Source organism: Ostrea edulis, chromosome 3 (assembly GCF_947568905.1).
Source record: "Ostrea edulis chromosome 3, xbOstEdul1.1, whole genome shotgun sequence".
Classification (NCBI taxonomy): Eukaryota; Metazoa; Mollusca; class Bivalvia; order Ostreida; family Ostreidae; genus Ostrea; species Ostrea edulis.
The window spans coordinates 32988056-33012921 of record NC_079166.1 but is presented as its reverse complement, the minus strand read 5'-3'; the positions used below and the strand labels follow the sequence as shown (position 1 = coordinate 33012921).

Here is a 24866-nt window from a genome sequence, read left to right as displayed (position 1 = left end):
GTTTCTGATAAAGTTTTTCTCCAACTCTCACAATAATAGGATCATTCCTGGCTGCTATACTAATTTCATCAGCAGACATTCGGCTTAATACCTTTTCTCTTAGGCCTTCGCTAACATCTGTGCTAGTTGGAAGAAGCAGCATGGATTGTGATGATACTTTTCTGTATTTTTCTTTTCTTTCAGGAGCAAACGGACAATTTTTGGTGTGTCGCCATAAAGAAGATTTAAGGAAAAACCCAAACAATATTGACAAGGAAGAAATTGGTCTGCAGAAGTTTCATTCCAATTTCTAGTAAAAGTTACTAAAGTTCCATGGCGTGTTCTTAACACTTCATAATTGTGTTGAAAATCACCATTGTTTCTCAGCTTCATTAGGGCAAGTTTTCTATTGGTGGACTTTAAAGGATGAGATTGGATATGTTGCACATCTGTTTCATTTGAATGTACTCCCAAATAATGTTTAGTTATATTGGTGAATCCTTTTTCGCAGTACACACAATAGTGTACCTTGTCCCAAACACGAATCCCATCCTGATTCCCAGATTGCTGAACTTCCACATCTTTAACGGTACTTGAAATGATGTCATTCTTGATTACAAAATCTGTAGCTCTTTGCTTTTGGTGCTTTGATGCTGAATTTAAAGCCATAAGCTCTGATGTTGAACTAACTGTTTCCTCCTGGTCCAAAAATTGGAGTGGTCCTTGATAAGGAATAACATCCGAACCTGAATCTGAAACATGTTCAACTTCTTCCTCAATTATTTCATCACAACTGTCTTCTGAAGTCACATTGTCTGCATCCTCTGACATTTCATAGTCTGGGTCAAAAGGATCAGAATGTTCAGACGAGTCCTCAAAAAGATCCCAGTGACTATTGCAACCTAAATAAACCATAAAATGGATTTAAAATAATGTTTCAAATTTAGCAAGAAATATTTCTAAAATTTATATGACTTCATTTTTCAACTGTTCCTCTATACTCTCTGTATTTCTTTTGCAAGTTCAATAACAATGTTGAAGAGATCATTTGAATTATTAAGTCAAAATATTATTACAATGAAAGTGTATTTGAACATGTTGCATACAAAAAACATTTAATTCCTCGGGCATTTATAGCTCACTATGCACTATAAGTGTTTACCATACATGTGTTAACATTAAATAGTTCACTATGCAACATCTGTCTTATACATGTGTTAACATTAAATACCTCACTATGCAACATTAGTGTTTACCATACATGTGTTAACATTAAATACCTCACTATGCAACATCTGTATTTATACATGTGTTAACATTAAATACCTCACTATGCAACATTAGTATTTACCATACATGTGTTAACATTAAATACCTCACTATGCAACATCTGTGTTTACCATACATGTGTTAACATTAAATACCTCACTATGCAACATCTGTGTTTACCATACATGTGTTAACATTAAATACCTCACTATGCAACATTCGCATTTAATTCATACATCATACCTCACCATGCAACATCCATGTTTACCATGTGTAAATAACTCTATTACCATTTATCATGTGTTAATACAGAAGTATGTGTCCCTCAACATGCACTTTTAGTATTTACTATATATATATGTAAATACCTAATTTTATCTGTAAACATGCTATCTTACAAAGCACCATTAGTGTTTATGTGTAAATAAGTACATTGAATGTACGCATGCAACCGGAGCCATAAATAACGAGGGATTTGCAACTGTTTGAAATTTTGTGACTTCTTGCATGTCCTATTGTTTACTTTTTTCAAATCTTGCATCATTTAAATCACATAAATCTTTAAAATTAGGCTATTGAAGTAGAACCTCTTTATTAATATAAACAAACTATTTAAAATGTTGTATTTCTGTAAGTTTTTTTATTTAATATTGTAACAACAAAAACGGAGTAATCAGAAATACCAACAGGTGAGTCGTGGTCAGCCATATATCCGAGATTTCACTAACTCCCAAGCATTGACCTCTTTGATTTGCCTAGTTGCTTCTTATAATCAATATAAAGGTTCAAAACTTGAACTGTAAATGGTAGGTGTTTCTGGTGACTTAAATATAAGTTTCATAGAGTCTATGGAACACGCATTACTAATCCATCAAACTAAGATAACTATATTGTACAACGTCCAATCTAAAAATATTTTGAAGTTTCATAATCATGTTTTTGACAAGTATCAAATAACAATGTACTTACTTTTCTTATGATTGAATAAAAATTTTCTGCCACCAATGACCAACATATCTCCATCATTCAATTCTTTGCCAATTTCAATTGGTTTTCCATTGAGAATGACAGGAAACTTTTTACTAAAATTTGTTACGGAAGCCTGAAAAATTGGAAATGTGGATAATCAAAGAAAGGATCATATAAAGCATTTGTTGTACAAACAGGATGAGGAATTTATAAAAGTAGAAAAATAAATATTTTTTTAAAAAATTCATTTTAGTAAAATTGTAGGGGAAAATCAAAGTAAGACTTAATGAACTTTAGAGATACTGTTTAAAGAGTACTGCTAAAAATGTTGGTCAGGTTTATTACAAATGTACAAGAAGTCAAATTAGATTACTAAAGAAAAATATATGTAAACTAGATCATCTCAAAGGGCCCCACTTTTTTTGTAAGGGTCATTGGGATCAAATGGACTTGTATATAGGAATGTATTAAGAACATGACCTCAACTCCTGACTCATATTTTACCCATGGGCACTTTTTGGATGACATATGAGCCAGTACGAAAATACGCCAGAGGCAGTTCAGTACTTACAGGAAGAAGAAGAAGATAGGACCACAGGGAGAAAAATATGCTCATGACAAGGATTTTAAACAGAGATCTGCTTTAACCCTTGACTCTGTGACATTAGTTCAAGGTCAATGCAAACGCATAACCATCAAGCACTCTGGATAAAATATGAGTCAGATTGGGCCAATGGGAGAAAGCATAAACCTCATAAAGATTTACAGAATTTTTTTAACTTTGACCTTTGATCTTAAATGAATTGGTTTAATATTAATACACCCTTAAACCCAGAGATAATCTGTGGGTGAAGTTTTGGCAAAGACTGGACCAAGGGGAAAGAAAATATGTTCTATACAAGGATTTTACAGTGACATTTTTCATACATTGATCTTTGATCCATAGAATTGGTTAAAGGGCACTAAAAATCTTCCCAAAAGCACTCTTATGTGTGAAGGATAAGAAAGATTGGGTCAAGGAGAGAAAAAATATGCTCTGGACAAGGATTCAACACAAAAGTTGTTTATGACTTTGACCTATGATCCATAAAATTGGTTCAAAGTCACAGCACACTCTACTCATGGACACTCTATGAGTGAAGTTTGCTCCACACAAATGAAATTAGAAAAATAGACAGAAAGACCAATCACTACAAGGCACACACCGAGCGGAGATCTAATGATTTACATATAGATAGTACATTACCTTGAATCTGTCAACTACAACAACTGCATGAATATTGTCAACATTTGTTAGGGACACTTTTATATTACACTCTCTTCCACTACAAATCAATAAAAAGAGTATTAAATCTAAAATATTAAAAATATAAGTTTAGTCAAATTGTTTTCAAGTCAATAATCATGAATTCTTAATGTATATTACAAATATTCACATTACTGCAAGCATACTCCTATTTATTAAATGAAATTGCATGATAGATTGATGTACTATCCCATACATTTTCTTTCCAGAAAATGTTGGATTAGAAAAGTTTTACTGTGAAAAAATTCTAGCAATTGAAAAAAAATTTGTGTGGTCAAATCTCCAAATATAACACACACAAAAATTAGAAATTCGTTTTATATTACTTAATTATACCTTCCAATGACACATTCCTCTTCATTCATATGGTAAATGGCTCCTAAACTATCATCCTTCTTGATCACCGTTATTTTTGCAAGACACATCCCAACATCTATCAACCAAAGTTGAGAATAAATTTCAGAAAAGAACTATATTTACAAAGCAATTCTCAATTCATGTAATAATGTAGAATTCACTGGTCAACACTGGAAAATTGGACTCGCCATTTGGGTGACCATGACAGAAATTTAAATTGTCAAAATTAATTTCAGTTTGCCCCCAAAAAGAAAAAAACTTTTACTATTCATATGTTTATATTTTTATGCAAAATATGAGCCTTTTTAATAAGTTATTTCATTGTCAATGTTTCTATCATAATTTTGCATTTCCAAGAGCAAATACACATATACACTGTACACATATATATTTATATACCTTCTAAGCGTGAATCTTTGGTGGTGGCTCCTCGTGTAAAGTCTGACTTTTTAGTGGTGGCTCCTCGCATAGAGTCTGAGTCTAAATCTTTGGTGGTGGCTCCTTGCATAGAGTCTGAGTCTAAATCTTTGGTGGTGGCTCCTTGCATAGAGTCTGAGTCTAAATCTTTGGTGGTGGCTCCTCGTGTAGAGTCTGAATCTTTGGTGGTGGCTCCTCGTGGATAGTCTGAATCTTTGGTGGTGGCTCCACGTGGATAGTCTGAATCTTTGGTGATGGCTCCTCGTGGAGAGTCTGAATCTTTGGTGGTGGCTCCTCGCGGAGAGTCTGAATCTTTGGTGGTGGCTCCTCGTGGAGAGTCTGAATCTTTGGTGGTGGCCCCTCGCATAGAGTCTGCATCTTTGGTAGTGGCCCCTCGCATAGAGTCTGAATGTGAACCTTTGGTAGTGGCTCCTTGTGGAGAGTCTGAATCTTTGGTGGTGGATCCTCCTGTAGAGTCTGAATCTTTGATGGTGGCTCCTTGTGCAGAGTCTTGGTGTGAATCTTTGGTGGTGGCTCCTTGTGTAGAGTCTGAGTGTGAATCTTTGGTGGTGGCTCCTCGTGCAGAGTCTTGGTGTGAATCTTTGGTGGTGGCTCCTCGTGTAGAGTCTTGGTGTGAATCTTTGGTGGTGGCTCCTTGTGTAGAGTCTGAGTGTGAATCTTTGGTGGTGGCTCCCCGTGTAGAGTCTTGGTGTGAATCTTTGATGGTGGCTCCTTGTGCAGAGTCTTGGTGTGAATCTTTGGTGGTGGCTCCTTGTGTAGAGTCTTGGTGTGAATCTTTGGTGGTGGCTCCTTGTGTAGAGTCTGAGTGTGAATCTTTGGTGGTGGCTCCTCGTGTAGAGTCTTGGTGTGAATCTTTGATGGTGGCTCCTTGTGCAGAGTCTAGGTGTGAATCTTTGGTGGTGGCTCCTTGTGTAGAGTCTGAGTGTGAATCTTTGGTGGTGGCTCCTCGTGTAGAGTCTTGGTGTGAATCTTTGATGGTGGCTCCTTGTGCAGAGTCTTGGTGTGAAGCTTTGGTGGTGGCTCCTTGTGCAGAGTCTTGGTGTGAATCTTTGGTGGTGGCTCCTTGTGTAGAGTCTTGGTGTGAATCTTTGGTGGTGGCTCCTTGTGTAGAGTCTGAATCTTTGGTGGTGGCTCCTCGTGTAGAGTCTTGGTGTAAATCTTTGGTGGTGGCTCCTTGTGTAGAGTCTGAGTGTGAATCTTTGGTGGTGGATCCTCCCATAGAGTCTGAATCTTTGGTGGTGACTCCTCGCGGAGAGCCTGAATGTGAACCTTTGGTGGTGGATCCTCTCGGAGAGTCTAAATCTTTGGTGGTGGCTCCTCGTGTAGAGTCTGAATCTTTGTTGGTGGATCCTTGCTTAGAGTCTTTGTCTCCACCTATTTTGCATCTTTGGCGCTAAACAATATTTCAAAAAATCATTAACAGCATTCACAAATGTTATGAATTACTGTCTATAGAAGTGTTTTTATTCTTTTAGTACCTTCAGTGGAATTAAGTCCTACTTAATTAAATACATTTCTAAATGTCAACATATACAGTGTAAATATAAAGCAGTTAAAGAAGAAAAGACACTAATTCAAATTTGCATTGGATGACAGAAAACTTTATCACTTAATTCATATTATACATGCGAAATATATTTTTCACTCTATCCCGAGTTAAAGCTACAAACATGCATCATTCTTTATGAGGCCCAAAAATATATATTGGTTTCCACTTTCCCGACCGACCCTAATAATTTCTGCCGACCCCAACATATTTTCCCCCCATTCTCACAGATTTAGCAAATGTCATCACTACAACTAGAGTATATTTATTGACTTATTAAGTTATCTATTATGCACATACTTCCAAAATACCAGAACAGTTTTCGTATACAGTACAGAGGAAGAACTGTTTTGATTTATCATATAACTTTTATTTGATTACTAAATTATACATTTCATGCATAGTAGAATACTGAATCATTAAAAAATAATTCAACCTATAAAATCGAGAGAGAAAAAAAACCCAACAACACACTACCTACATGTACCTACCGACCCTTGATAATATTGAGATGAAAGTGGAAACTAACATATATTTCTTTTTGCCTAATAAACGCACAAATCTGAATACTACATGTATAATATTCATTTAATGTTAATCTGACCTCAATAACAGGGCTCAAAAAAACTTTGGGACAAAGTCGTCAAATGACTCCTTATTTTAAATTTAACAGGCCATTCTCAGATCAAGGTCACCAATAGTAAAACTTTTGATTTCCTTACAATATTTGCAAAGTTCCTTGATAACAAATGCAGTCAAAAACACAGACCTGACATGTTATTTTGATTAGTCCACATCTTGACTATTTTGACTGAAGTTAAGTGTTTGATCCCATTAAAAAAAAACTAGCCTGGTTACACATTTACGGTTGCAGAATACCGATCAGCTCCTAATTTAACTTGCAAAATCTTGATTTAAGTCATAAACTGCCAGTTGATAGCTCAAAACTTTTAGCCCTATGTGAACATTTACAAATTAGCAATTTGAGTACCAGATGGATAGATAGGCAAACATGATAATAAAACGATTCCTTTATAAACCCAAAATTCTTTCAAGAGTTAAATAATGGAAAACAAGTTTCAAATACCGTTTTAGAGGTTCTCCAACTATAAATTCCTGGACCATAGTTATATCGTAGTTCTTCCCCAGTGTTTATGTCTCTGACAGCAACAAAATATACATGGGGTTTACCATCTTCTTCAATTATCGTTGCTTTACAATTTGGTTTTTTGTGCTCATCATTTAGTAATCTTCCAAATGATCTGTTTTCGGTAGCATCAATGCTGTTTAAATGAAAAATAAGTCAATAAAATGACTGTAATAATAAAAATTATGCATCAACATACATGTATCATAAAACACACAACCTCATCAACAACATTAATTTTCACAATGAAATAAACAAATCTGGCTAAAAGCATACTTTTTGAAGAAACGGCCACAAGTTATATCCAAATTTTAAAAGATTAAAATATTGAAATTAAAGCATTAAATGATACATAAAATGGCTGTTCAGTGGATTAAAAGCATGAAAGATATGATCAAGATAGTTATAGAATCTAAAAAGCAGTTCACTTTGACCTACTTTAGGTCATGATACTGTCCACACCTTCAACCCAGATGAGGTTCAATGCCTTAGCATGCTTACACAGGCATTTGAATTTTCCTCAACATTCATTGGTCCAAGGACTAATCAAGCTTTTTAAATTCACTAGTCCATTACATTAAATCACTAATCCAGTGGCAAATAAAAACAAAACTGAAACAATGTTTGTTGTTTACTCATCAACGCATGGCTTCTTTTGTATCATGTTGTCAAATTGATGCTATCAAACTAAAAATTGTATCATAACACATAAAACATATCAAAATGTTATGGTGATGCAACAACAATTTCAAAAGCTACCTTATGCTGTATTGATTTGGAAAAAACAACATTTTGGGAATTATTCAACATGAATAAATATGTATATATATGTATAACTACGATCGAAAAACCTAATGTAAAAAAGTGAAACATATAATACTTTAGACAGTCCATGCGGTTTTAATCACATTCATTTACATATTTGGATTTGTGTGCTATTTTTTCTTATAACAAATATTTAAATGACTCCGCATCAAAATAGTAAAGTTCAAAACCGGATACTGAGACATCAGACATTTCGGTCTGGTGTAAAAAATTATGCATCGGACCTCATGCACTGTACATCGGTCAGGTCCGACGTCTTTCGCATAGACTGCCCCTTGTAAAGACATAAAAAGCTATAGAATGGCAACTAGCCTCTATACTTACCAAAATTGCTTTCTTTTAAAGTGTAATTGAAAAACATATGTGTCATCTTCAAAATCAAAATCTCCTTCGATGAGTTCTCCCCTATATTCTAGTAGTATCTCTCCTTCAATAAATTTTTTTTTGGCAAATACACCTTGCCCTAACAAAACAAAAATACATGTATTTAAATAGCGAGTATTCTTTTTGAACATATGATATGTGTGCCCTCTCTAGATCCTAGCACTATAATTCATAAATGAAAAATCTTGGATAATCAAAGAAGTTGCTTAATACAAATACATGTACCTATTTCTTCATTAATGAATTTTGCTTCAAAATTCTCCTTTTCATCAGACTCTCTTTGTTCAGAGTTAAGCAGCAATGATTCTTCAACTTTTCTTTTCCGGATTTTCCTTTTTGCATTCATTTCAGAAATCTGATAATGATAAGGAACAATCAATTTCTAGTTAGTGATTACTCTATGTTATTTCTCCAGTTTAAAGGGTAATTCATCACGTTTAAATCCTTTTGTTGGGACATGTAGATCCTCATATAAGATTAAGCCAAAGATCGAAAAATCCTTCCACCTCTATGTAAAACTTATACGGTACCAATTTTGATGCACTAGATGCGCATTTCGACAAACAATGTCTCTTCAGTGATTCTCAAGCCGAAATTTTGGAAATTCGAAATAATAAATTTTGAAGAGCTAAGAGGAAAACTAGAGTGCCACAAAAAATGGAGCCAAATTCGTCTAAGGATCAGAGCTATGCATGAGGGAGATATCATCCTTAATTTTGAAATGAATTTCTGAATTTTATCCCAGCAATTAAACATACATCCGTATTTTCAGGCTAGTAACAAAGTACTGAGCTACTGGGCTGTATATAAATACACTGTCTTTATATGTAGCGGCCAGCCGGTTTCGATCGCCAGTGGCCAGATAGTTCAGTTGGTAGAGCACTTGACTAGAGAATTCAGGTGAACCAGGTTCGAATCCCGGTCTGGTCCGTTGCATTTTCTCCCTTCCTGTTTTTGGTGCTGTTGACCACCCTGGACTTGCAGGTGAAAGTCCTGCCAGAGGGAAAAGAATCTGGGCTGTGCCGTGTCTTCGAGGACAAAGACAATTTAAGGAGGGAGGAATATAGTGGTCATCTATATAGAGGGGCAGGATTTTTTAATCGTCTTTATTGAGCAACTTATTCAGGTCCAGTCCAAAGAATATTTCTACCTACGTAGCTACTTATGGCTACCAAGGTATTTAAACCTACTCCAGGTAGCTATTTTTACCTACTTTTTCCTTTACTTGCATTTCGTGGCCAAACGCAGGAACGGCGCAATATTGTGTGTACCAAATTTTTTGATTCACTTACAATGACGATGAATACCACAAAAATATTGGGCAAAATATGATTACTTTCTAACCTTTCAAATTTGCATCAATAATTCCACCCAGTTCCATTTTCTAGGAGCTAATTAAGATCAAAGCTACGTGATAAGAAGTCTAGAATGTCTTACAAATCTTTATTATTTTAATTTTAAAGTTTACCTTCATGCATTTTTACATTAAAAGTTTTTGGGGGGATTTTTCATGCATTTCCCCTACCTTCTCCACCCTCATAAAGTATTCAAATTTACACTCTGAATTTTGCCGTGCACATGCACATGATACATAAAACGACTGACCTGTTTAAAATCATCATTTATTTATATTTTTAAAAACAGGTAAAAGTAGGTTGAAGTAGCTACTTAAAGGACACAACGCATGTTTCTAAACTTTTTCATTTTTTCAGCAAAATTAACTCTTTTTATGCCTAAAACTACTTTAAATGTGTTTTAAATGAAATATTTTGCGTAGTTTTCGAGTTTGAAAGCGATGAAATTCAAATCTTGCAATATGCATATTTTCGTTCCTAGTTTACGCGCCATTATGTGTGACGTCATATGCGCCCACGGGTTTGAAAACATCTATTAGCCATTTCATAAACAGATTAGATTTAATCGACAAAAAACCAATTATCTCGTTAACGGCTTGTAAATAATAATGCATTAAGATGTTTTGTGCCGTGCTCGAGTGTACTAGTTGTCGGTAGAAAGGATTTAGACTGAGTATTTTTCAATTTTTCGAAGGAAGGTACGAGAAAAAAGACGTGGATAATTTTTTTGTTGGAGCAAGAACTTTACCTTAAAAAACACACCCAGTCACCTTTTCAAACACCGCTTGGGCATAGACCCCGATAAACTGCGAGAAAATGGATATATCAAAGCTATAAGCACTGGTAGGCCTATAGCATACATTCTGTTTTGCTCTTCAAATTCAATACACACTCAGATCAACTGACCTTCACCTTGTAACAACATATATCAACGATACAATGTAACTTCTACCAACTGGTAGATTTACAAACAAGAAAAATAAATTAAAGATACAAAATAATTTAACTTTTAATCATACAAATAATAGAATATTGTATTTCCTAACTTTAAATTGAATTATAAAATTATTTCCTTATTGAACTCGTAGCATCTTGAGTGCGTCAGTAGGTTATAACGCCGTGCTCCCACTTCGTACTTCCTAAAGACGTGTAGATTACAATTCAAAAATAGTAAGATTGCTTTATCAAAATAAAATAATGTGATTACCACTTTAAATTTGAATATTTTTATTGATTTGTGTGTGTTGTCTTTTTCTTTCTTTCCGAAATGCACGCGTGACAATAGCTTGGCATAGGGCCTAGTTGTCAACCATTTAACGTATCATAATTTGTCTAATCCAAAAATAAATAATGATTGCACTGTTTATTTTAGAAAAACAGCATCAATTACAGATGTATAAAGGAATAACATCCCCAAACAGTTTGTAGACAGCGACCCATATAAACATTATTTACTCACAATATTGCCGATTTCATTCACGCTTTACTCGCTATATTTGGGTATTTACATCGTTATATGTGTGCACTGGTGGCGAACACATATAAAACGCGGACAATTTGTCAACATCGATTTAAATGTTGCCCATGGTAAATAAGTTAGGCCCCTAAAAGTTGAGTTTTTAATAATATCTCGCAGTACTTTCACAATCCGAAGGGCGCATGTGACGTCACTGTACCACGTGACTACCTACCTAATTAACTTGACTTTGAGAAATCAAGGCTTAGATTTAAGTCTGTATTGTGGTTAATTATCGCAAAATTTCGGCGAACGAACTATCGGAATTAATTACTATAAGCATAAAGAAGACAAAATGCATGTAATATTGTATACTTTGAAAACATGAGATGTGTCCTTTAAAGTAGGTTTAAATACCTAGGTAACTATTAATAGCCACGTAGGTAGAAATAGTCAAAAAACTTGCTTTTGATTACGATGAAATTATCGCCACGCTGTCACATGTTACATGGTCAGTAAAAGTGGAAATGGGATACAGTTAATTATCGTAAATCGAAAAGGTTTAAATACAATTAAGATACACCACCCCTGGACTTGCAGGTGAAAGTCCTGCCAGGGGAAAAGAATCTGGGCTGTGCCGCGTCTTCGAGGACGAAGGCAATTTAAGGAGGGATGATACATATTGCATTTCAAATATATATCTATATAGATCTAAAGCACCAAATTACATATGTATTATGTGATGACATACAATGTATCCAAAAACCAGTGACGTCACGAGATTTAAACTAACACTAAGCAGTATAATTTACAGACCTTTACATCTTATGATCTATTACTAGACAGGCAATTAATATGCATTATTCTGTCAAACTGAACAACATTTTATCATTTACAAGACTGTACTCATATTTTGAACTGGACAAACCTTCACTTTGGTCTAACCCGCGGCACGGCGTCCCGCCATCAATAAAAGCTACGCCAAAATTGTTATCCCGAACCCGATCGTCCATAGTACCTCGTAATTAATTCACCTACCAATTTTTCTATCATACATTCATGTTTAAGTTATAAATCTAGAATAATTTAATTTATACCAATTAAAAAAAAACTAACTAGGACCAATTAAAAAAAACTAACTAGGACCAAATTTAATGCGGGACTTTTCGCTCCAAGGGATGATTCATTAGCTTAGACCTTACGCTTTTTATCATGTTCACATGGCAAATCTCCCACATAAACATATAGATCAGACTTATGTATTACATTGAATTAAAAATACTCTGTATTTACATATTTTGTGTAGAATACACCCGAAATACCCATGAAATTGAACATTTAAAAATACAAGGAATTTATCACAATAAATACGTTACCTTTATAAATTTAGATATTCACCTGCTTGCAGTCTTGTATCGGAAAAAAAACCATGTAAACAAAAAAGCACCCTTCGTGACCCGCCACCTCTGACATGCTCAGAAATCAACATCCGGTATCATCTTTTCTTTTCCGCCGTTGTGGAGTGCAGTCACGTTTTTCTCGAGGAGGAAAAGAATTTTTTCTACTTGCTAATTTTGGCTAAGTATTGCATGGTATTTGTTGATATTACTTTATTACATTATTAAGCATTATGGCGAATGAAGGTGAAAATGTTAAATTACCTTTTATTGCTGTAGAGGGAGAGTATTGGGACTCTGTTGACTCTAGAAGTTTTGGTCCCATGGAATCTGACCCTTTTCTTTCTTATGGGAATGTCATGGATTCTCCAGGAATTCCTTCTACCCCGGTTACTTCGGTAGGTCAAATTAGAGCTACATCTACTATTACGCGACCTCCTGGTAGTCCGGTGGCTAGTTCTCGCCCTGAGAGTTTTCCTTCGGGTAATCGTAGGGAGACGTTTTATCGGTCTAGGTGGCCAGCTAGATTTCCTCATCCCATGTATTCTGTGCCACCTTATCCCTACTCGACTCAACCTGTGTGGACAGGGCAAGGTTTTGTTAGTAAACCAAACTTAATGGAGTCCTCCAATAAGGACGAAATTAAATGTTTGGTTTCATCTATTCAGAAACTGGAGGCTTCTATTTCTTCAAAATTTGTGACAGTGGAACGTAGACTAGATTTGATTGAAAAAAGCAAATCAGCTACGTCCCCCACTGTTCCTGGGGCTGCTCTTGTCACCCCTCGGCCCGCTTTTGATAATAAAGCGGACGAGGAGGTTGACTCATTATCTTTGGCTCCAAGTAGTCAAGAGGCATCTTTTCTGAGCGATAATTGCCTATCTCCGGTTCCTTCAGTCGATGAAGTTGGGCTTTCTCAGGAGCAACTTCCGGTAGAGAATCTCACTCTGAAAGACAAAGTGTACGCAATTCGTAGAGAATTGTCAGGTCACGATTCTTTAGTTTCTCCTCCCAGGAGTTCTCACAAACCTTCTGATTTTCAGTCCTGCTCTGGTCTTGTGAGAGATTCTTCTAAGTCGTATGCTTCTTTTCCCGAGTCTAGTCATTGTTCAGGGTCAATCTCTGATGATAGCCACAGACAATACAACAGTAGTGGCTTATCTGCAGAATCAGGGCGGCACACATTCTCAGTCTCTTTACCTTCTGTGCAAAGAAATTCTGTTGTTTTGCCGTTCCCTGGGAATTCGCTTGTCAGTCAGGCATGTTCCTGGCAATCTGAATCTAGTAGCGGATGCTCTCTCAAGGTCACTGCATCCAGTGAATACAGAATGGGAGTTACATCCAGCAGTCTTTCAGGAGATCTGTCTCAAGTGGGATCGTCCTCATATAGACCTCTTTGCTACGCATCTGAATTGCAAACTGCCAACGTTTGTGTCTCCAATTCCAGACAACAAAGCTTTAGTAGTGGATGCAATGTCTTTCGATTGGAAGGGGATGTTTTCTTACATGTTTCCTCCTTTTCGCCTCCTTCCCAAGATTTTACACAAAATCAGGGTAGAAATTTGCAAGACCATTCTTATTGCTCCAGCATGGCCAAAACAATCTTGGTTTCCAGATCTTCTTCAACTGTGTTGTGCGAGACCAATTCTGCTTCCTCTCAGGAAAGATCTTTTGTCTCAATTCAAAGGCAGGAAAGTTCATCAGAATCTTTCCAACCTCCATCTACACGCATGGTTACTGTCAGGGAATCTCTCAGACAGGATGGCTTTTCTGACAGAGCAGCCAAACGTATCTCTAGTTCAGTCAGAAAATCTACAGGAGCAATTTATGACTCTAAGTGGAACATCTTCTGTTCTTGGTGTCGTTCAAAGGAAATTGATCCTCTCGCAGTTACTGTCCAACAGTTAGCTGAGTTTTTAGTTTATCTGTTTGAAGACAAAGGTTTCTCTCCCTCTACTATTAAGGGCTATCGTTCAGCTTTATCCAGAACTATAGCTTTGTCAGGAGGTCCTGATTTTGGGAAGAATGAGTTCTTGTCCCTCATGGTCAAGAATTTTTGTTTGGAACGACCTAGACAACGTAGGTTGGTTCCATCCTGGAATTTAGCTTTGGTTCTTAGGACTTTACAATTTCCTCCTTTCGAACCTTTATTTTTAGCTTCCTTTAAGTTTTTGACCTTGAAGTGCTGTTTTTTTATTAGCTTTAGCTTCTGGTCGTAGAAGGAGGGAGATTCATTCTTTCTCCATTGCAGATTCTTGTCTCAGATTTTCTGCAGATAATTCTTCAGTTACTCTGTTGACAGATCCATCTTTCTTAGCCAAGAATCAGTTTTCAGACAAAGGTTCTGGACCTATTGTTATTCCTGCTCTACCTAAATCATTAGGTAATCAGGATTTATGTCCAGTGCGTACACTTCAGAAATATATTTCTGTTTCGTCAACGCTCAGACCTTCTGGTTCTACTAGACTTTTCATTCCTATTAAGAAAGGTCTAAAGGATATTTCGGCTAAGACTATTTCTACTTGGCTTTGTCATACTGTTAAGATGGCTTACCAATCTTCATCTCCAGAAGCCTTGTCTCGTGTTCAAGTTCAGGCACATGAAATTAGAGCATTGTCTTGCTCCTGGGCTATTTTCAATTCCTCCTCTATGTCGGAAATCATGTCAGCTGGTTATTGGAGGTCTGATAGTACCTTTTATAACCATTACCTTCGATCTATGCCCCTTCATAGTGACAGTTTGTTCTCGCTTGGACCTCTAGTTTCAGCTCAAAAAGTGGTTTTTCCTCCTTATTGCCAATCTCAGGGGGATTCAGCTCTACTTTGAATTCTGCTTATCTAAATTTATAAAGGTAACGTATTTATTGTGATAAATTCTAAATTTTTAGTATTAAAATTTGTATTTGTTAAATAAATACTTACCTTTATAAATCAGAGGTCCCAACCCACCTCCCCTTCATCCCCCTTCTAATTTTTTGTTTTATGTCAAAGAATAGATGATACCGGATGTTGGTTTCTGAGCATGTCAGAGGTGGCGGGTCACGAAGGGTGCTTTTTTGTTTACATGGTTTTTTTTCCGATACAAGACTGCAAGCAGGTGAATATCTAAATTTATAAAGGTAAGTATTTATTTAACAAATACAAATTTTAATACTAAAAATTTAGAATTAAGGGGGCACCGGAAGACACCTGTAAAATATCATCAGTTTAAGTATTCTTTACATTTTGAGTTATTATAATTTCCTTTCTGTAAATGTATAGTCATTCTACCAAATCTCATCCCAGTCAGAATGATAGAGCTGAATCGTACATTGACCGTGGTTTGATATATATGCACATTTATATATCGCTTCAAATAACTTTTTATGAAATGACTCCCTCCCCTCACAAAATCACACACAACTAGATCTACATGTAATTACAGTTTTACGATTTGCTATCTCCTCATCTTACGTTTTTCTTTTGAGCCCCCCCCCCCCCCCCCCCCCCCCCCCACTTTCACACACAATTTTAGTACGAGACTACCCTACTGATTTTTTTCTTCTCTCTATGAAATGTCTTGATCATGCTATAGATCTACATATTATGTATAAATATTTATATTAGACTATTTTCTTGGTACGAAACATAGGGTATGTTCGGGTAATTCTGACCAGCGGATAATTCTGGACAGATTACGACAACCTAATGGTATTTGGGAGAGAGAGAGAGAGAGAGAGAGAGAGAGAGAGAGAGAGAGAGAGAGATCTTCAATCAATTAACTTTTTCATGTGAAAATGATTTAGAGAAAAATTGGCAGAAACAATTTATTATCATATGGCTTACTGTGTTTTATTATTTCACTAACCATTTCAAATTACAATTTCTATATTCTGTCTCAATACTTGTTGTGAGTATTGACTATATAGGACTCTGAAAAGTCTGATTTGGCAAATTAATGTTAGTCTTGAACCCAGGATCATCAAAATTATGACCTTGTGCTATATCCAATCAAAGCTCTACCCTTGAAAAAATTAATTCTATACGGTTATGGTGAAACTTGGGTACATATAAGTAGAAAAATTGATCAAGTGTTTTAATCATTTCAATATTTGGCATCAGTCTTTACCCAAACGTGGGTCTGTGCCGGCTGTGTCTATACAGTACGACACTTTCAACCAAAAAAAATATTTAATCTATATAGTTACGCACGACTTAGTGCCAGAGGTCAAAGATGCTGTTTAATTCCCAACAGTTTGTCATTTTTAACACACATACATCAATATTCCCCATACACTGCATATAAACTAAGCATTTTCCATGTTTATTATTTGAAATTAAATTCATTTGGAATTTGAATTTACAAATGCATAACCTTGAATTGTATATGAAAATTTTGCTTAGAAATTGTATTTGATAATTCACTAAAATAATATAGGGATATCTCAAATGCACTATTGGCTATTTTCATGGACACTGATTTTTCAAAATGCAAATTTTAATGTGAATTCAGTATAACAGTTTGAAGTAAAGACATATTGATTTCAAGGTATGTATTTCAAATATTTTCTTCCACAAGTCAATCTTACCAAACATTGATAATTTGAAGAAAATACCCTTGATCTTCCAAGACCAGTTTCGACATAACAAACGAAGTGTAACTTTCAAAAATGTATAAGAAACCATTGTCATAAAAATTAACTTCAAAATCCTCAGTAAAAATAAACTCTTTAAGAACTGAATAACTTGATGAATGCAGAACAAATATACCGAACTTGCACATTATCAAGAGCCTGGAATGGAATCGGACTAGAAATTAGATTTTATGGCAATACCATATATATATATACCATATTCTTAAAATTCTATAAGAAATATAAGAAAACTTTTTTTATTTCGTTATTCACCGTCCGAATTTTCTCGTTAGAGAAAATTTTTGAACGTATACAAATCGAAGGATACCGTAACCAACTCCAGTTTTTGATTACAACTGATCTCAAATATTGTTTTGATCTTCTTCTAACAATATTCTTCAAATTCAAAAACCTATTTGTTTAAACAGAACGCCATTTTTGTACGATAAAATGCGTGGATTTCCTAATAAAATCTTAAGAACTTTGTAGAATTATAAATCTTTGTCACAGGTACATAAGGTATATATATATATATATATATATATATATATATATATATAATGTGTTCTTACATTATAAATATGTCAACAGAAAAGTCTTACCTTAAAAGTTTTCGTTGTGATCCAAGTCGTAAAATCCCGAGGAGTCTAGAAGTGTTTAAACGAGTTCCGAGTTTTAGCTAGTCAACCAATCAAAAATCAGCCAATCACGATAAAGGATATGCAAAGCGTGTGTAAAAAGTTGAAAGTGGTAAAATATGAGTCGAATGAGGCAGGTCACACACCTTTCAGCCAACTGACGACATACCGAGGTAACTGAGATATTGAAACCACGCAATCACCATAGAATATATACCCCAAAACAGAGGTATACATTCCGAGGTCACGGAAAATGTACCTCGGTATTTCACACATACCTCAGTCTGTTGGTGTGTTAACATATATAATACCTCAGAAATGTAGGTAGACCAACACACACACACACACACACACACACATATATATATATATATATATTGGGATAAATCTCCGATATAATCTTCTAGAGTGCTCGACGTGGCCTCACGGAGCTACATAAATTGACGATCAGATGGAGTTCAATCACATAACATTTATTTCTCTACAGGCTGTTTCGTGAGGGGATGGTTTCCCCTCACTCGTCGGGAGAAAAATGACATCTAACGAAAAACATCCGCGTGGCTGAGAATATGTTACACAGAAACATACTGGATAGTTGCTAAGCATGATTACACACAGGATTGAGTAAATAGAAATTTATGGGAATGACGGCAAGTGCTGACAAGTTCTGAACGCTTATTCAATGAAGATTTTTCGGGATGACATATTATAAAGAATTTCTCTAGAATACAGAGGTTGCACTTTTTTGAAATGTTTGAGTATGATGATGTTTTTCCTAAAATTTCCCACTTGATTTTGTAGTCAATATTTTTGTCTTTCAATGTCCATATGAATTTGCTGAGCTCGGTGGTATTCTTTTTCGTGGAATTACGGAATGAATGAGTGTGGTTGGCGTATCTTAATTTGAACTCGGTGTCTGCTAGTCCCACGTAGCTCTCTTCTTGTCCATTATCGGCTCTGACTCTAGCTAAATACACAATTCCGTGGGCGCGACATTCACCGTTGAGCGGGCATTGGTCTTTGTTTCGGCAATTACACCTGTTACATGTATCTCCGGTCTGGCGCACTTGTTTAATTGAAGCATGATGATACTCAAACATTTCAAAAAAGTGCAACCTCTGTATTCTAGAGAAATTCTTTATAATATGTCATCCCGAAAAATCTTCATTGAATAAGCGTTCAGAACTTGTCAGCACTTGCCGTCATTCCCATAAATTTCTATTTACTCAATCCTGTGTGTAATCATGCTTAGCAACTATCCAGTATGTTTCTGTGTAACATATTCTCAGCCACGCGGATGTTTTTCGTTAGATGTCATTTTTCTCCCGACGAGTGAGGGGAAACCATCCCCTCACGAAACAGCCTGTAGAGAAATAAATGTTATGTGATTGAACTCCATCTGATCGTCAATTTATATATATATATATATATATATATATATATATATATATATATATATATATATACTCTAAGCATTCACACCCACGAAGATGTTAAGGAGATGTAACACATTCAATTAGCTGACAGTTTGGAGGAGAAATAATTTAGAAAATTCATTGTAATTATTTGTGTGAAGCTAAAAGGTCAGATGAAATTATCAATGGCACGTGATCTCGAAAAACGTTGACAGAACTGAGATATCGCAGATTCCTAGGGTATATCTCAACATTGGACAGAAACATCGCATTAGAAAAGATCACTGCATATATTATTTTCTGTTAAGAAGCCTCTAAATAGCTTCTTAAACAATGGACAAGACCTTCTACAGATAATCAAAAGTTTGTTAAGAAGTTTAAAAAGATCTCCGTGCCACTTTTTTTTTTTTAACGATATAACTTACATCTATCCATGTTATTGTGGTAAAGACTTCTTATTGAAAAACTGTAGATTGGTTAGGTAAATAATGAAAATAATTGGACATGCATTCCAAGCATTATTGCTTTAAAAAAAAACGAAGAAGAAGCGAAACTAGTATTCAACTGCTTTTAAGCTGGGATGCATCACCCCTTTTCTCTTTTATATATCTACATGTAATATCATTTCAAGGTAATTTGGTAAAATGAATTTCTCACACGACAGTGCTAGTCCCTCTTCCCACCAACGCATTTCTGTACACCGTAGTAGTTACAGTCAAACCGATTCACAAATTTCATGTCAAAGGAAAATATAGTGTATCAGTGTGTAGTGTATCAGTGTGTAGGGTATCAGTGTTTAGGGTATCAGTGTGTAGTGTATCAGTGTGTAGTGTATCAGTGTGTAGGGTATCAGTGTGTAGTGTATCAGTGTGTAGTGTATCAGTGTGTAGTGTGTCAGTGTGTAGTGTGTCAGTGTGTAGTGTATCAGTGTGTAGGGTATCAGTGTGTAGTGTATCAGAGTGTAGTGTCTCAGTGTGTAGTGTATCAGTGTGTAGGGTATCAGTGTGTAGTGTATCAGTGTGTAGTGTATCAGTGTGTAGTGTATCAGTGTGTAGGGTATCAGTGTGTAGGGTATCAGAGTGTAGTGTCTCAGTGTGTAGTGTATCAGTGTGTAGTGTATCAGTGTGTAGGGTATCAGTGTGTAGTGTATCAGTGTGTAGTGTATCAGTGTGTAGTGTATCCATGTGTAGTGTATCAGTGTGTAGTGTATCAGTGTGTAGTGTATCCATGTCTAGTGTATCAGTGTGTAGTGTATCAGTGTGTAGTGTATCAGTGTGTAGTGTATCCATGTGTAGTGTATCAGTGTGTAGTGTATCAGTGTGTAGTGTATCAGTGTGTAGTGTATCTATGTGTGTAGGGTATCAGTGTGTAGTGTATCAGTGTGTAGTGTATCCATGTGTAGTGTATCAGTGTGTAGTGTATCAGTGTGTAGTGTATCAGTGTGTAGTGTATCAGTGTGTAGTGTATCAGTGTGTAGTGTATCAGTGTGTAGTGTATCAGTGTGTAGTGTATCAGGGTGTAGTGTATGAGTGTGTAGTGTATGAGTGTGTAGTGTATGAGTGTGTAGTGTATGAGTGTGTAGTGTATCAGTGTGTAGTGTATCAGGGTGTAGTGTATCAGGGTGTAGTGTATGAGTGTGTAGTGTATGAGTGTGTAGTGTATCAGTGTGTAGTGTGTCAGTGTGTAGGGTGTCAGTGTGTAGTGCGTCAGTGTGTAGTGCGTCAGTGTGTAGTGCATCAGTGTGTAGTGTATCAGTGTGTAGTGTATCAGTGTGTAGTGTATCAGTGTGTAGTGTATCAGTGTGTAGTGCATCAGTGTGTAGTGCATCAGTGTGTAGTGTATATGTGTGTAGTGTATCAGTGTGTAGTGTATCAGTGTGTAGTGTATCAGAGTGTAGTGTATCAGTGTGTAGGGTATCAGTGTGTAGTGTATCAGTGTGTAGTGTATCAGTGTGTAGGGTATCAGTGTGTAGTGTATCAGTGTGTAGTGTATCAGTGTGTAGTGCATCAGTGTGTAGTGCATCAGTGTGTAGTGCATCAGTGTGTAGTGCATCAGTGTGTAGTGTATATGTGTGTAGTGTATCAGTGTGTAGTGTATCAGTGTGTAGTGTATCAGTGTGTAGTGTATCAGTGTGTAGTGTATCAGTGTGTAGTGTATCAGTGTGTAGTGTATCAGTGTGTAGGGTATCAGTGTGTAGTGTATCAGTGTCTAGTGTATCAGTGTCTAGTGTATCCATGTGTAGGGTATCAGTGTGTAGTGTATGAGTGTGTAGTGCATCAGTGTGTAGTGTATCAGTGTGTAGTGCATCAGTGTGTAGTGTATCAGTGTGTAGTGTATCAGTGTGTAGTGTATCAGTGTGTAGTGCATCAGTGTGTAGTGCATCAGTGTGTAGTGTATATGTGTGTAGTGTATCAGTGTGTAGTGTATCAGAGTGTAGTGTATCAGTGTGTAGTGTATCAGTGTGTAGTGTATCAGTGTGTAGTGTATCAGTGTGTAGTGTATCAGTGTGTAGTGTATCTATGTGTGTAGGGTATCAGTGTGTAGTGTATCAGTGTGTAGTGTATCCATGTGTAGTGTATCAGTGTGTAGTGTATCAGTGTGTAGTGTATCAGTGTGTAGTGTATCAGTGTGTAGTGTATCAGTGTGTAGTGTATCCATGTGTAGTGTATCAGTGTGTAGTGTATCAGTGTGTAGGGTATCAGTGTGTAGTGTATCAGTGTGTAGTGCATCAGTGTGTAGTGTATCAGTGTGTAGTGTATCAGTGTGTAGTGTATCAGTGTGTAGTGTGTCAGTGTGTAGTGTGTCAGTGTGTAGTGTATCAGTGTGTAGTGTATCAGTGTGTAGTGTATCTATGTGTAGTGTATCAGTGTGTAGTGTATCTATGTGTAGTGTATCAGTGTGTAGTGTATCTATGTGTAGTGTATCAGTGTGTAGTGTATCCATGTGTAGTGTATCAGTGTGTAGTGTATCAGTGTGTAGGGTATCAGTGTGTAGTGTATCAGTGTGTAGTGCATCAGTGTGTAGTGTATCAGTGTGTAGTGTATCAGTGTGTAGTGTATCAGTGTGTAGTGTATCAGTGTGTAGTGTGTCAGTGTGTAGTGTGTCAGTGTGTAGTGTATCAGTGTGTAGTGTATCAGTGTGTAGTGTATCTATGTGTAGTGTATCAGTGTGTAGTGTATCTATGTGTAGTGTATCAGTGTGTAGTGTATCTATGTGTAGTGTATCAGTGTGTAGTGTATCTATGTGTAGTGTATCAGTGTGTAGTGTATCAGTGTGTAGTGTATCTATGTGTAGTGTATCAGTGTGTAGTGTATCAGTGTGTAGTGTATCAGTGTGTAGTGTATCAGTGTGTAGTGTATCTATGTGTAGTGTATCAGTGTGTAGTGTATCAGTGTGTAGTGTATCTATGTGTAGTGTATCAGTGTGTAGTGTATCAGTGTGTAGTGTATCAGTGTGTAGTGTATCAGTGTGTAGTGCATCAGTGTGTAGTGCATCAGTGTGTAGTGCATCAGTGTGTAGTGTATCAGTGTGCAGTGTGTCAGTGTGCAGTGTGTCAGTGTGTAGTGCATCAGTGTGAAAAGACGAGACAACGACAGTTTACGAAATAATCAGAGATTCTAGAAATGATGAAAAGTTGACAAAAACTGCCAGCAAATTTTGCCGCCCTTTTGTTTGATGACTTATGTACTACTATTTTCTTAAATTAAATGATCCCGTGGGGACTCGGGTTAGAATAGGTCTTCAGTACCCCTGTTTGTCATAGAAGGCGACTAAACAGGGTGAATTTCGGAACCGAAAAAAAAGGTCCCGTTTTACAGCAGGTGTGACACCATAAAGAGCTCTCACTGTTTAAAGGCCGTAAGTGCCGAGCATAGGCCTAAATTTTACAGCCCTTCACCGGCAATGGTGACGTCTCCCTAAAGTGAAAAAATTCTCGAGAGGGGCGTTAAACAATATGTAACCAATCAATCAATCTTAAATCAAATGTCCTTTTGCCGCAAAGCTTTGGAAAACAAGGCTAAATAAGTGATAGATTTCATTATAAAATCCAGCAATAAAACTGACATGTACCACTAAGACAGTTCGGGGTGATGTAGCACACAAAAGTTTCTTACAGGGTTCAACGCAAATAGGGCAGTGATCAATGAAGTAAATTTAGTCTTAAAGGAGCTCAATTGACCCTCCTTATGTAGATCCCGGAAAGACCGATTCATTATGACTTTCAGTTGGGCGATTAGATTCCTAGCAACAGTAGAATCTGGTGCCAAAAGGGGGAAAAGTTACTGCTCCAAGAAACGAAGGCGCTAAACAGACGACTTTACGACACTAAATAGTAGAGATAATGTGATTTGTTCAATCAGGACATAGGATACCCCCCCCCCCCTTAATATAACACCTTGTAAAACTATTTGTAAATGTGTTAATATTGCTAGAAATTCAAATCTACCACAATATTTCCTCGTAAAACCATCTTTATTTTCCCATTCACAACTGTCATTACGATGATGTAGAGTACCTTCTTAAGATACGTTGTAAAATGTTCCTTCGCCAAGCGCTTTGCATTAGTGTGAAGACACGGGTCTTTTGGATGCGATTTTGAAAACGGAGGTCCTCTGTCCCGTAGGCGTTGGCACCATAACGAAATCTCACTGCTATGGCCGAAAGCAAAGATCAAAATTTGTGCAGCAGTGGATTTTTAATGTCGAAAAGGGAACTGATTTAATTATTCAATGTACATACATTTTTTCCTTCAAAATAGCAACAAATATAATATCATAAAACAAGGAATTGGGCCGATCATCGACTAAATTTTTCATAATCGAGTACTTGTTATATACCCCGCAACAAAGTTGCTACTGGAATCAGTTTGTGCGTCCGTCTGTAGACGAAAAGGTTTCCGGGCTCTAAAGTGTTATCCTTTCCACCTACAGTCACCACATCATACATATGGACTACCCATGGACGAAGATGTTCCCTATCGATTTTGAGGTCAAAGATCAAGCGCACTGGACATTGAAGTAGCAATATGGTTTACGGGCTCTAAAGTGTTTTCCTTTCCACCTACAGTCACCATATCATACATATTGTCTACCCATGGGACGAAATGTTCCATATCGAATTTGGGGTCAAAAGGTCAAAAGACTACCCAAGGTTTTGTCATGCCCTATTAACAACACCCTTTGGAGATTGGGGTAAGCGGGGGCGGGGGTATGGTATTCTTAGTGAGCATTGCTCACAGTACCTCTTGTTGAAAATAGTTTTTTTTTTAAAGTAATGTTCATATACTCTAAGCGCTTCAGTGTTTTGTGGGTGAAATTCATGTAATGGTAAAGTCAACAAGAGGCCGAAGAGCCACATCGCTCACCTGAGTCACCTTCGCTCATATTTAAAGATTTTCCCTATATATTTGTATGCAAAACTTTGATCCCCTCTTGTGACCCCATCCTACCCCTGGGGCCATGATTTTAACAAACTCAAATCTGAAATATATCAGAAAGCTTCCATGTAACTATCAGTTTTTCTGGCTCAGTGGTTCTTGAGATTTTCCCTATATATTTGCATGTAAATCTTTGATCCCCTATTGTGGCCCCATCCAATCCCCGGGGGCCATGATTTGAACAAACTTGAATCTGCATTATGTCAGGAAGCTTTCATGTAAATTTCAGCTTTTTTGGCTCAGTGGTTCTTGAAAAGATTTTTAAAGATGTTTTCCTATATATTAATATGTAAAACTTTGATCCCCTATTGTGGCCCCATCCAACCCCCGGGGGCC

At 36.5% G+C, this 24866-nt stretch overlaps 1 protein-coding gene across 2 annotated transcripts; it reads right to left on the bottom strand.

Annotated features, from left to right (window-relative positions):
- Positions 1–68: 68 nt before the first annotated feature.
- LOC125682814 (serine-aspartate repeat-containing protein F-like) lies at positions 69–17888 on the bottom strand. Of its 2 annotated transcripts, none has more exons than XM_056160504.1 (9): positions 17643–17888; positions 8446–8575; positions 8161–8299; positions 6952–7147; positions 4280–5711; positions 3860–3956; positions 3464–3542; positions 2218–2350; positions 69–881 (listed from the first exon to the last, which is right to left on the bottom strand). In XM_056160504.1, exons 2-9 carry the CDS (start codon positions 8564–8566, stop codon positions 100–102), a joined length of 2979 nt encoding a protein of 992 aa, XP_056016479.1. In that variant the 5' UTR covers positions 8567–8575; positions 17643–17888; the 3' UTR covers positions 69–99. The 2 variants fall into 2 exon arrangements, with proteins under 2 accessions (XP_056016479.1, XP_056016478.1); XM_056160503.1 differs by lacking the exon at positions 17643–17888 and adding an exon at positions 11960–12361.
- Positions 17889–24866: the final 6978 nt, after the last annotated feature.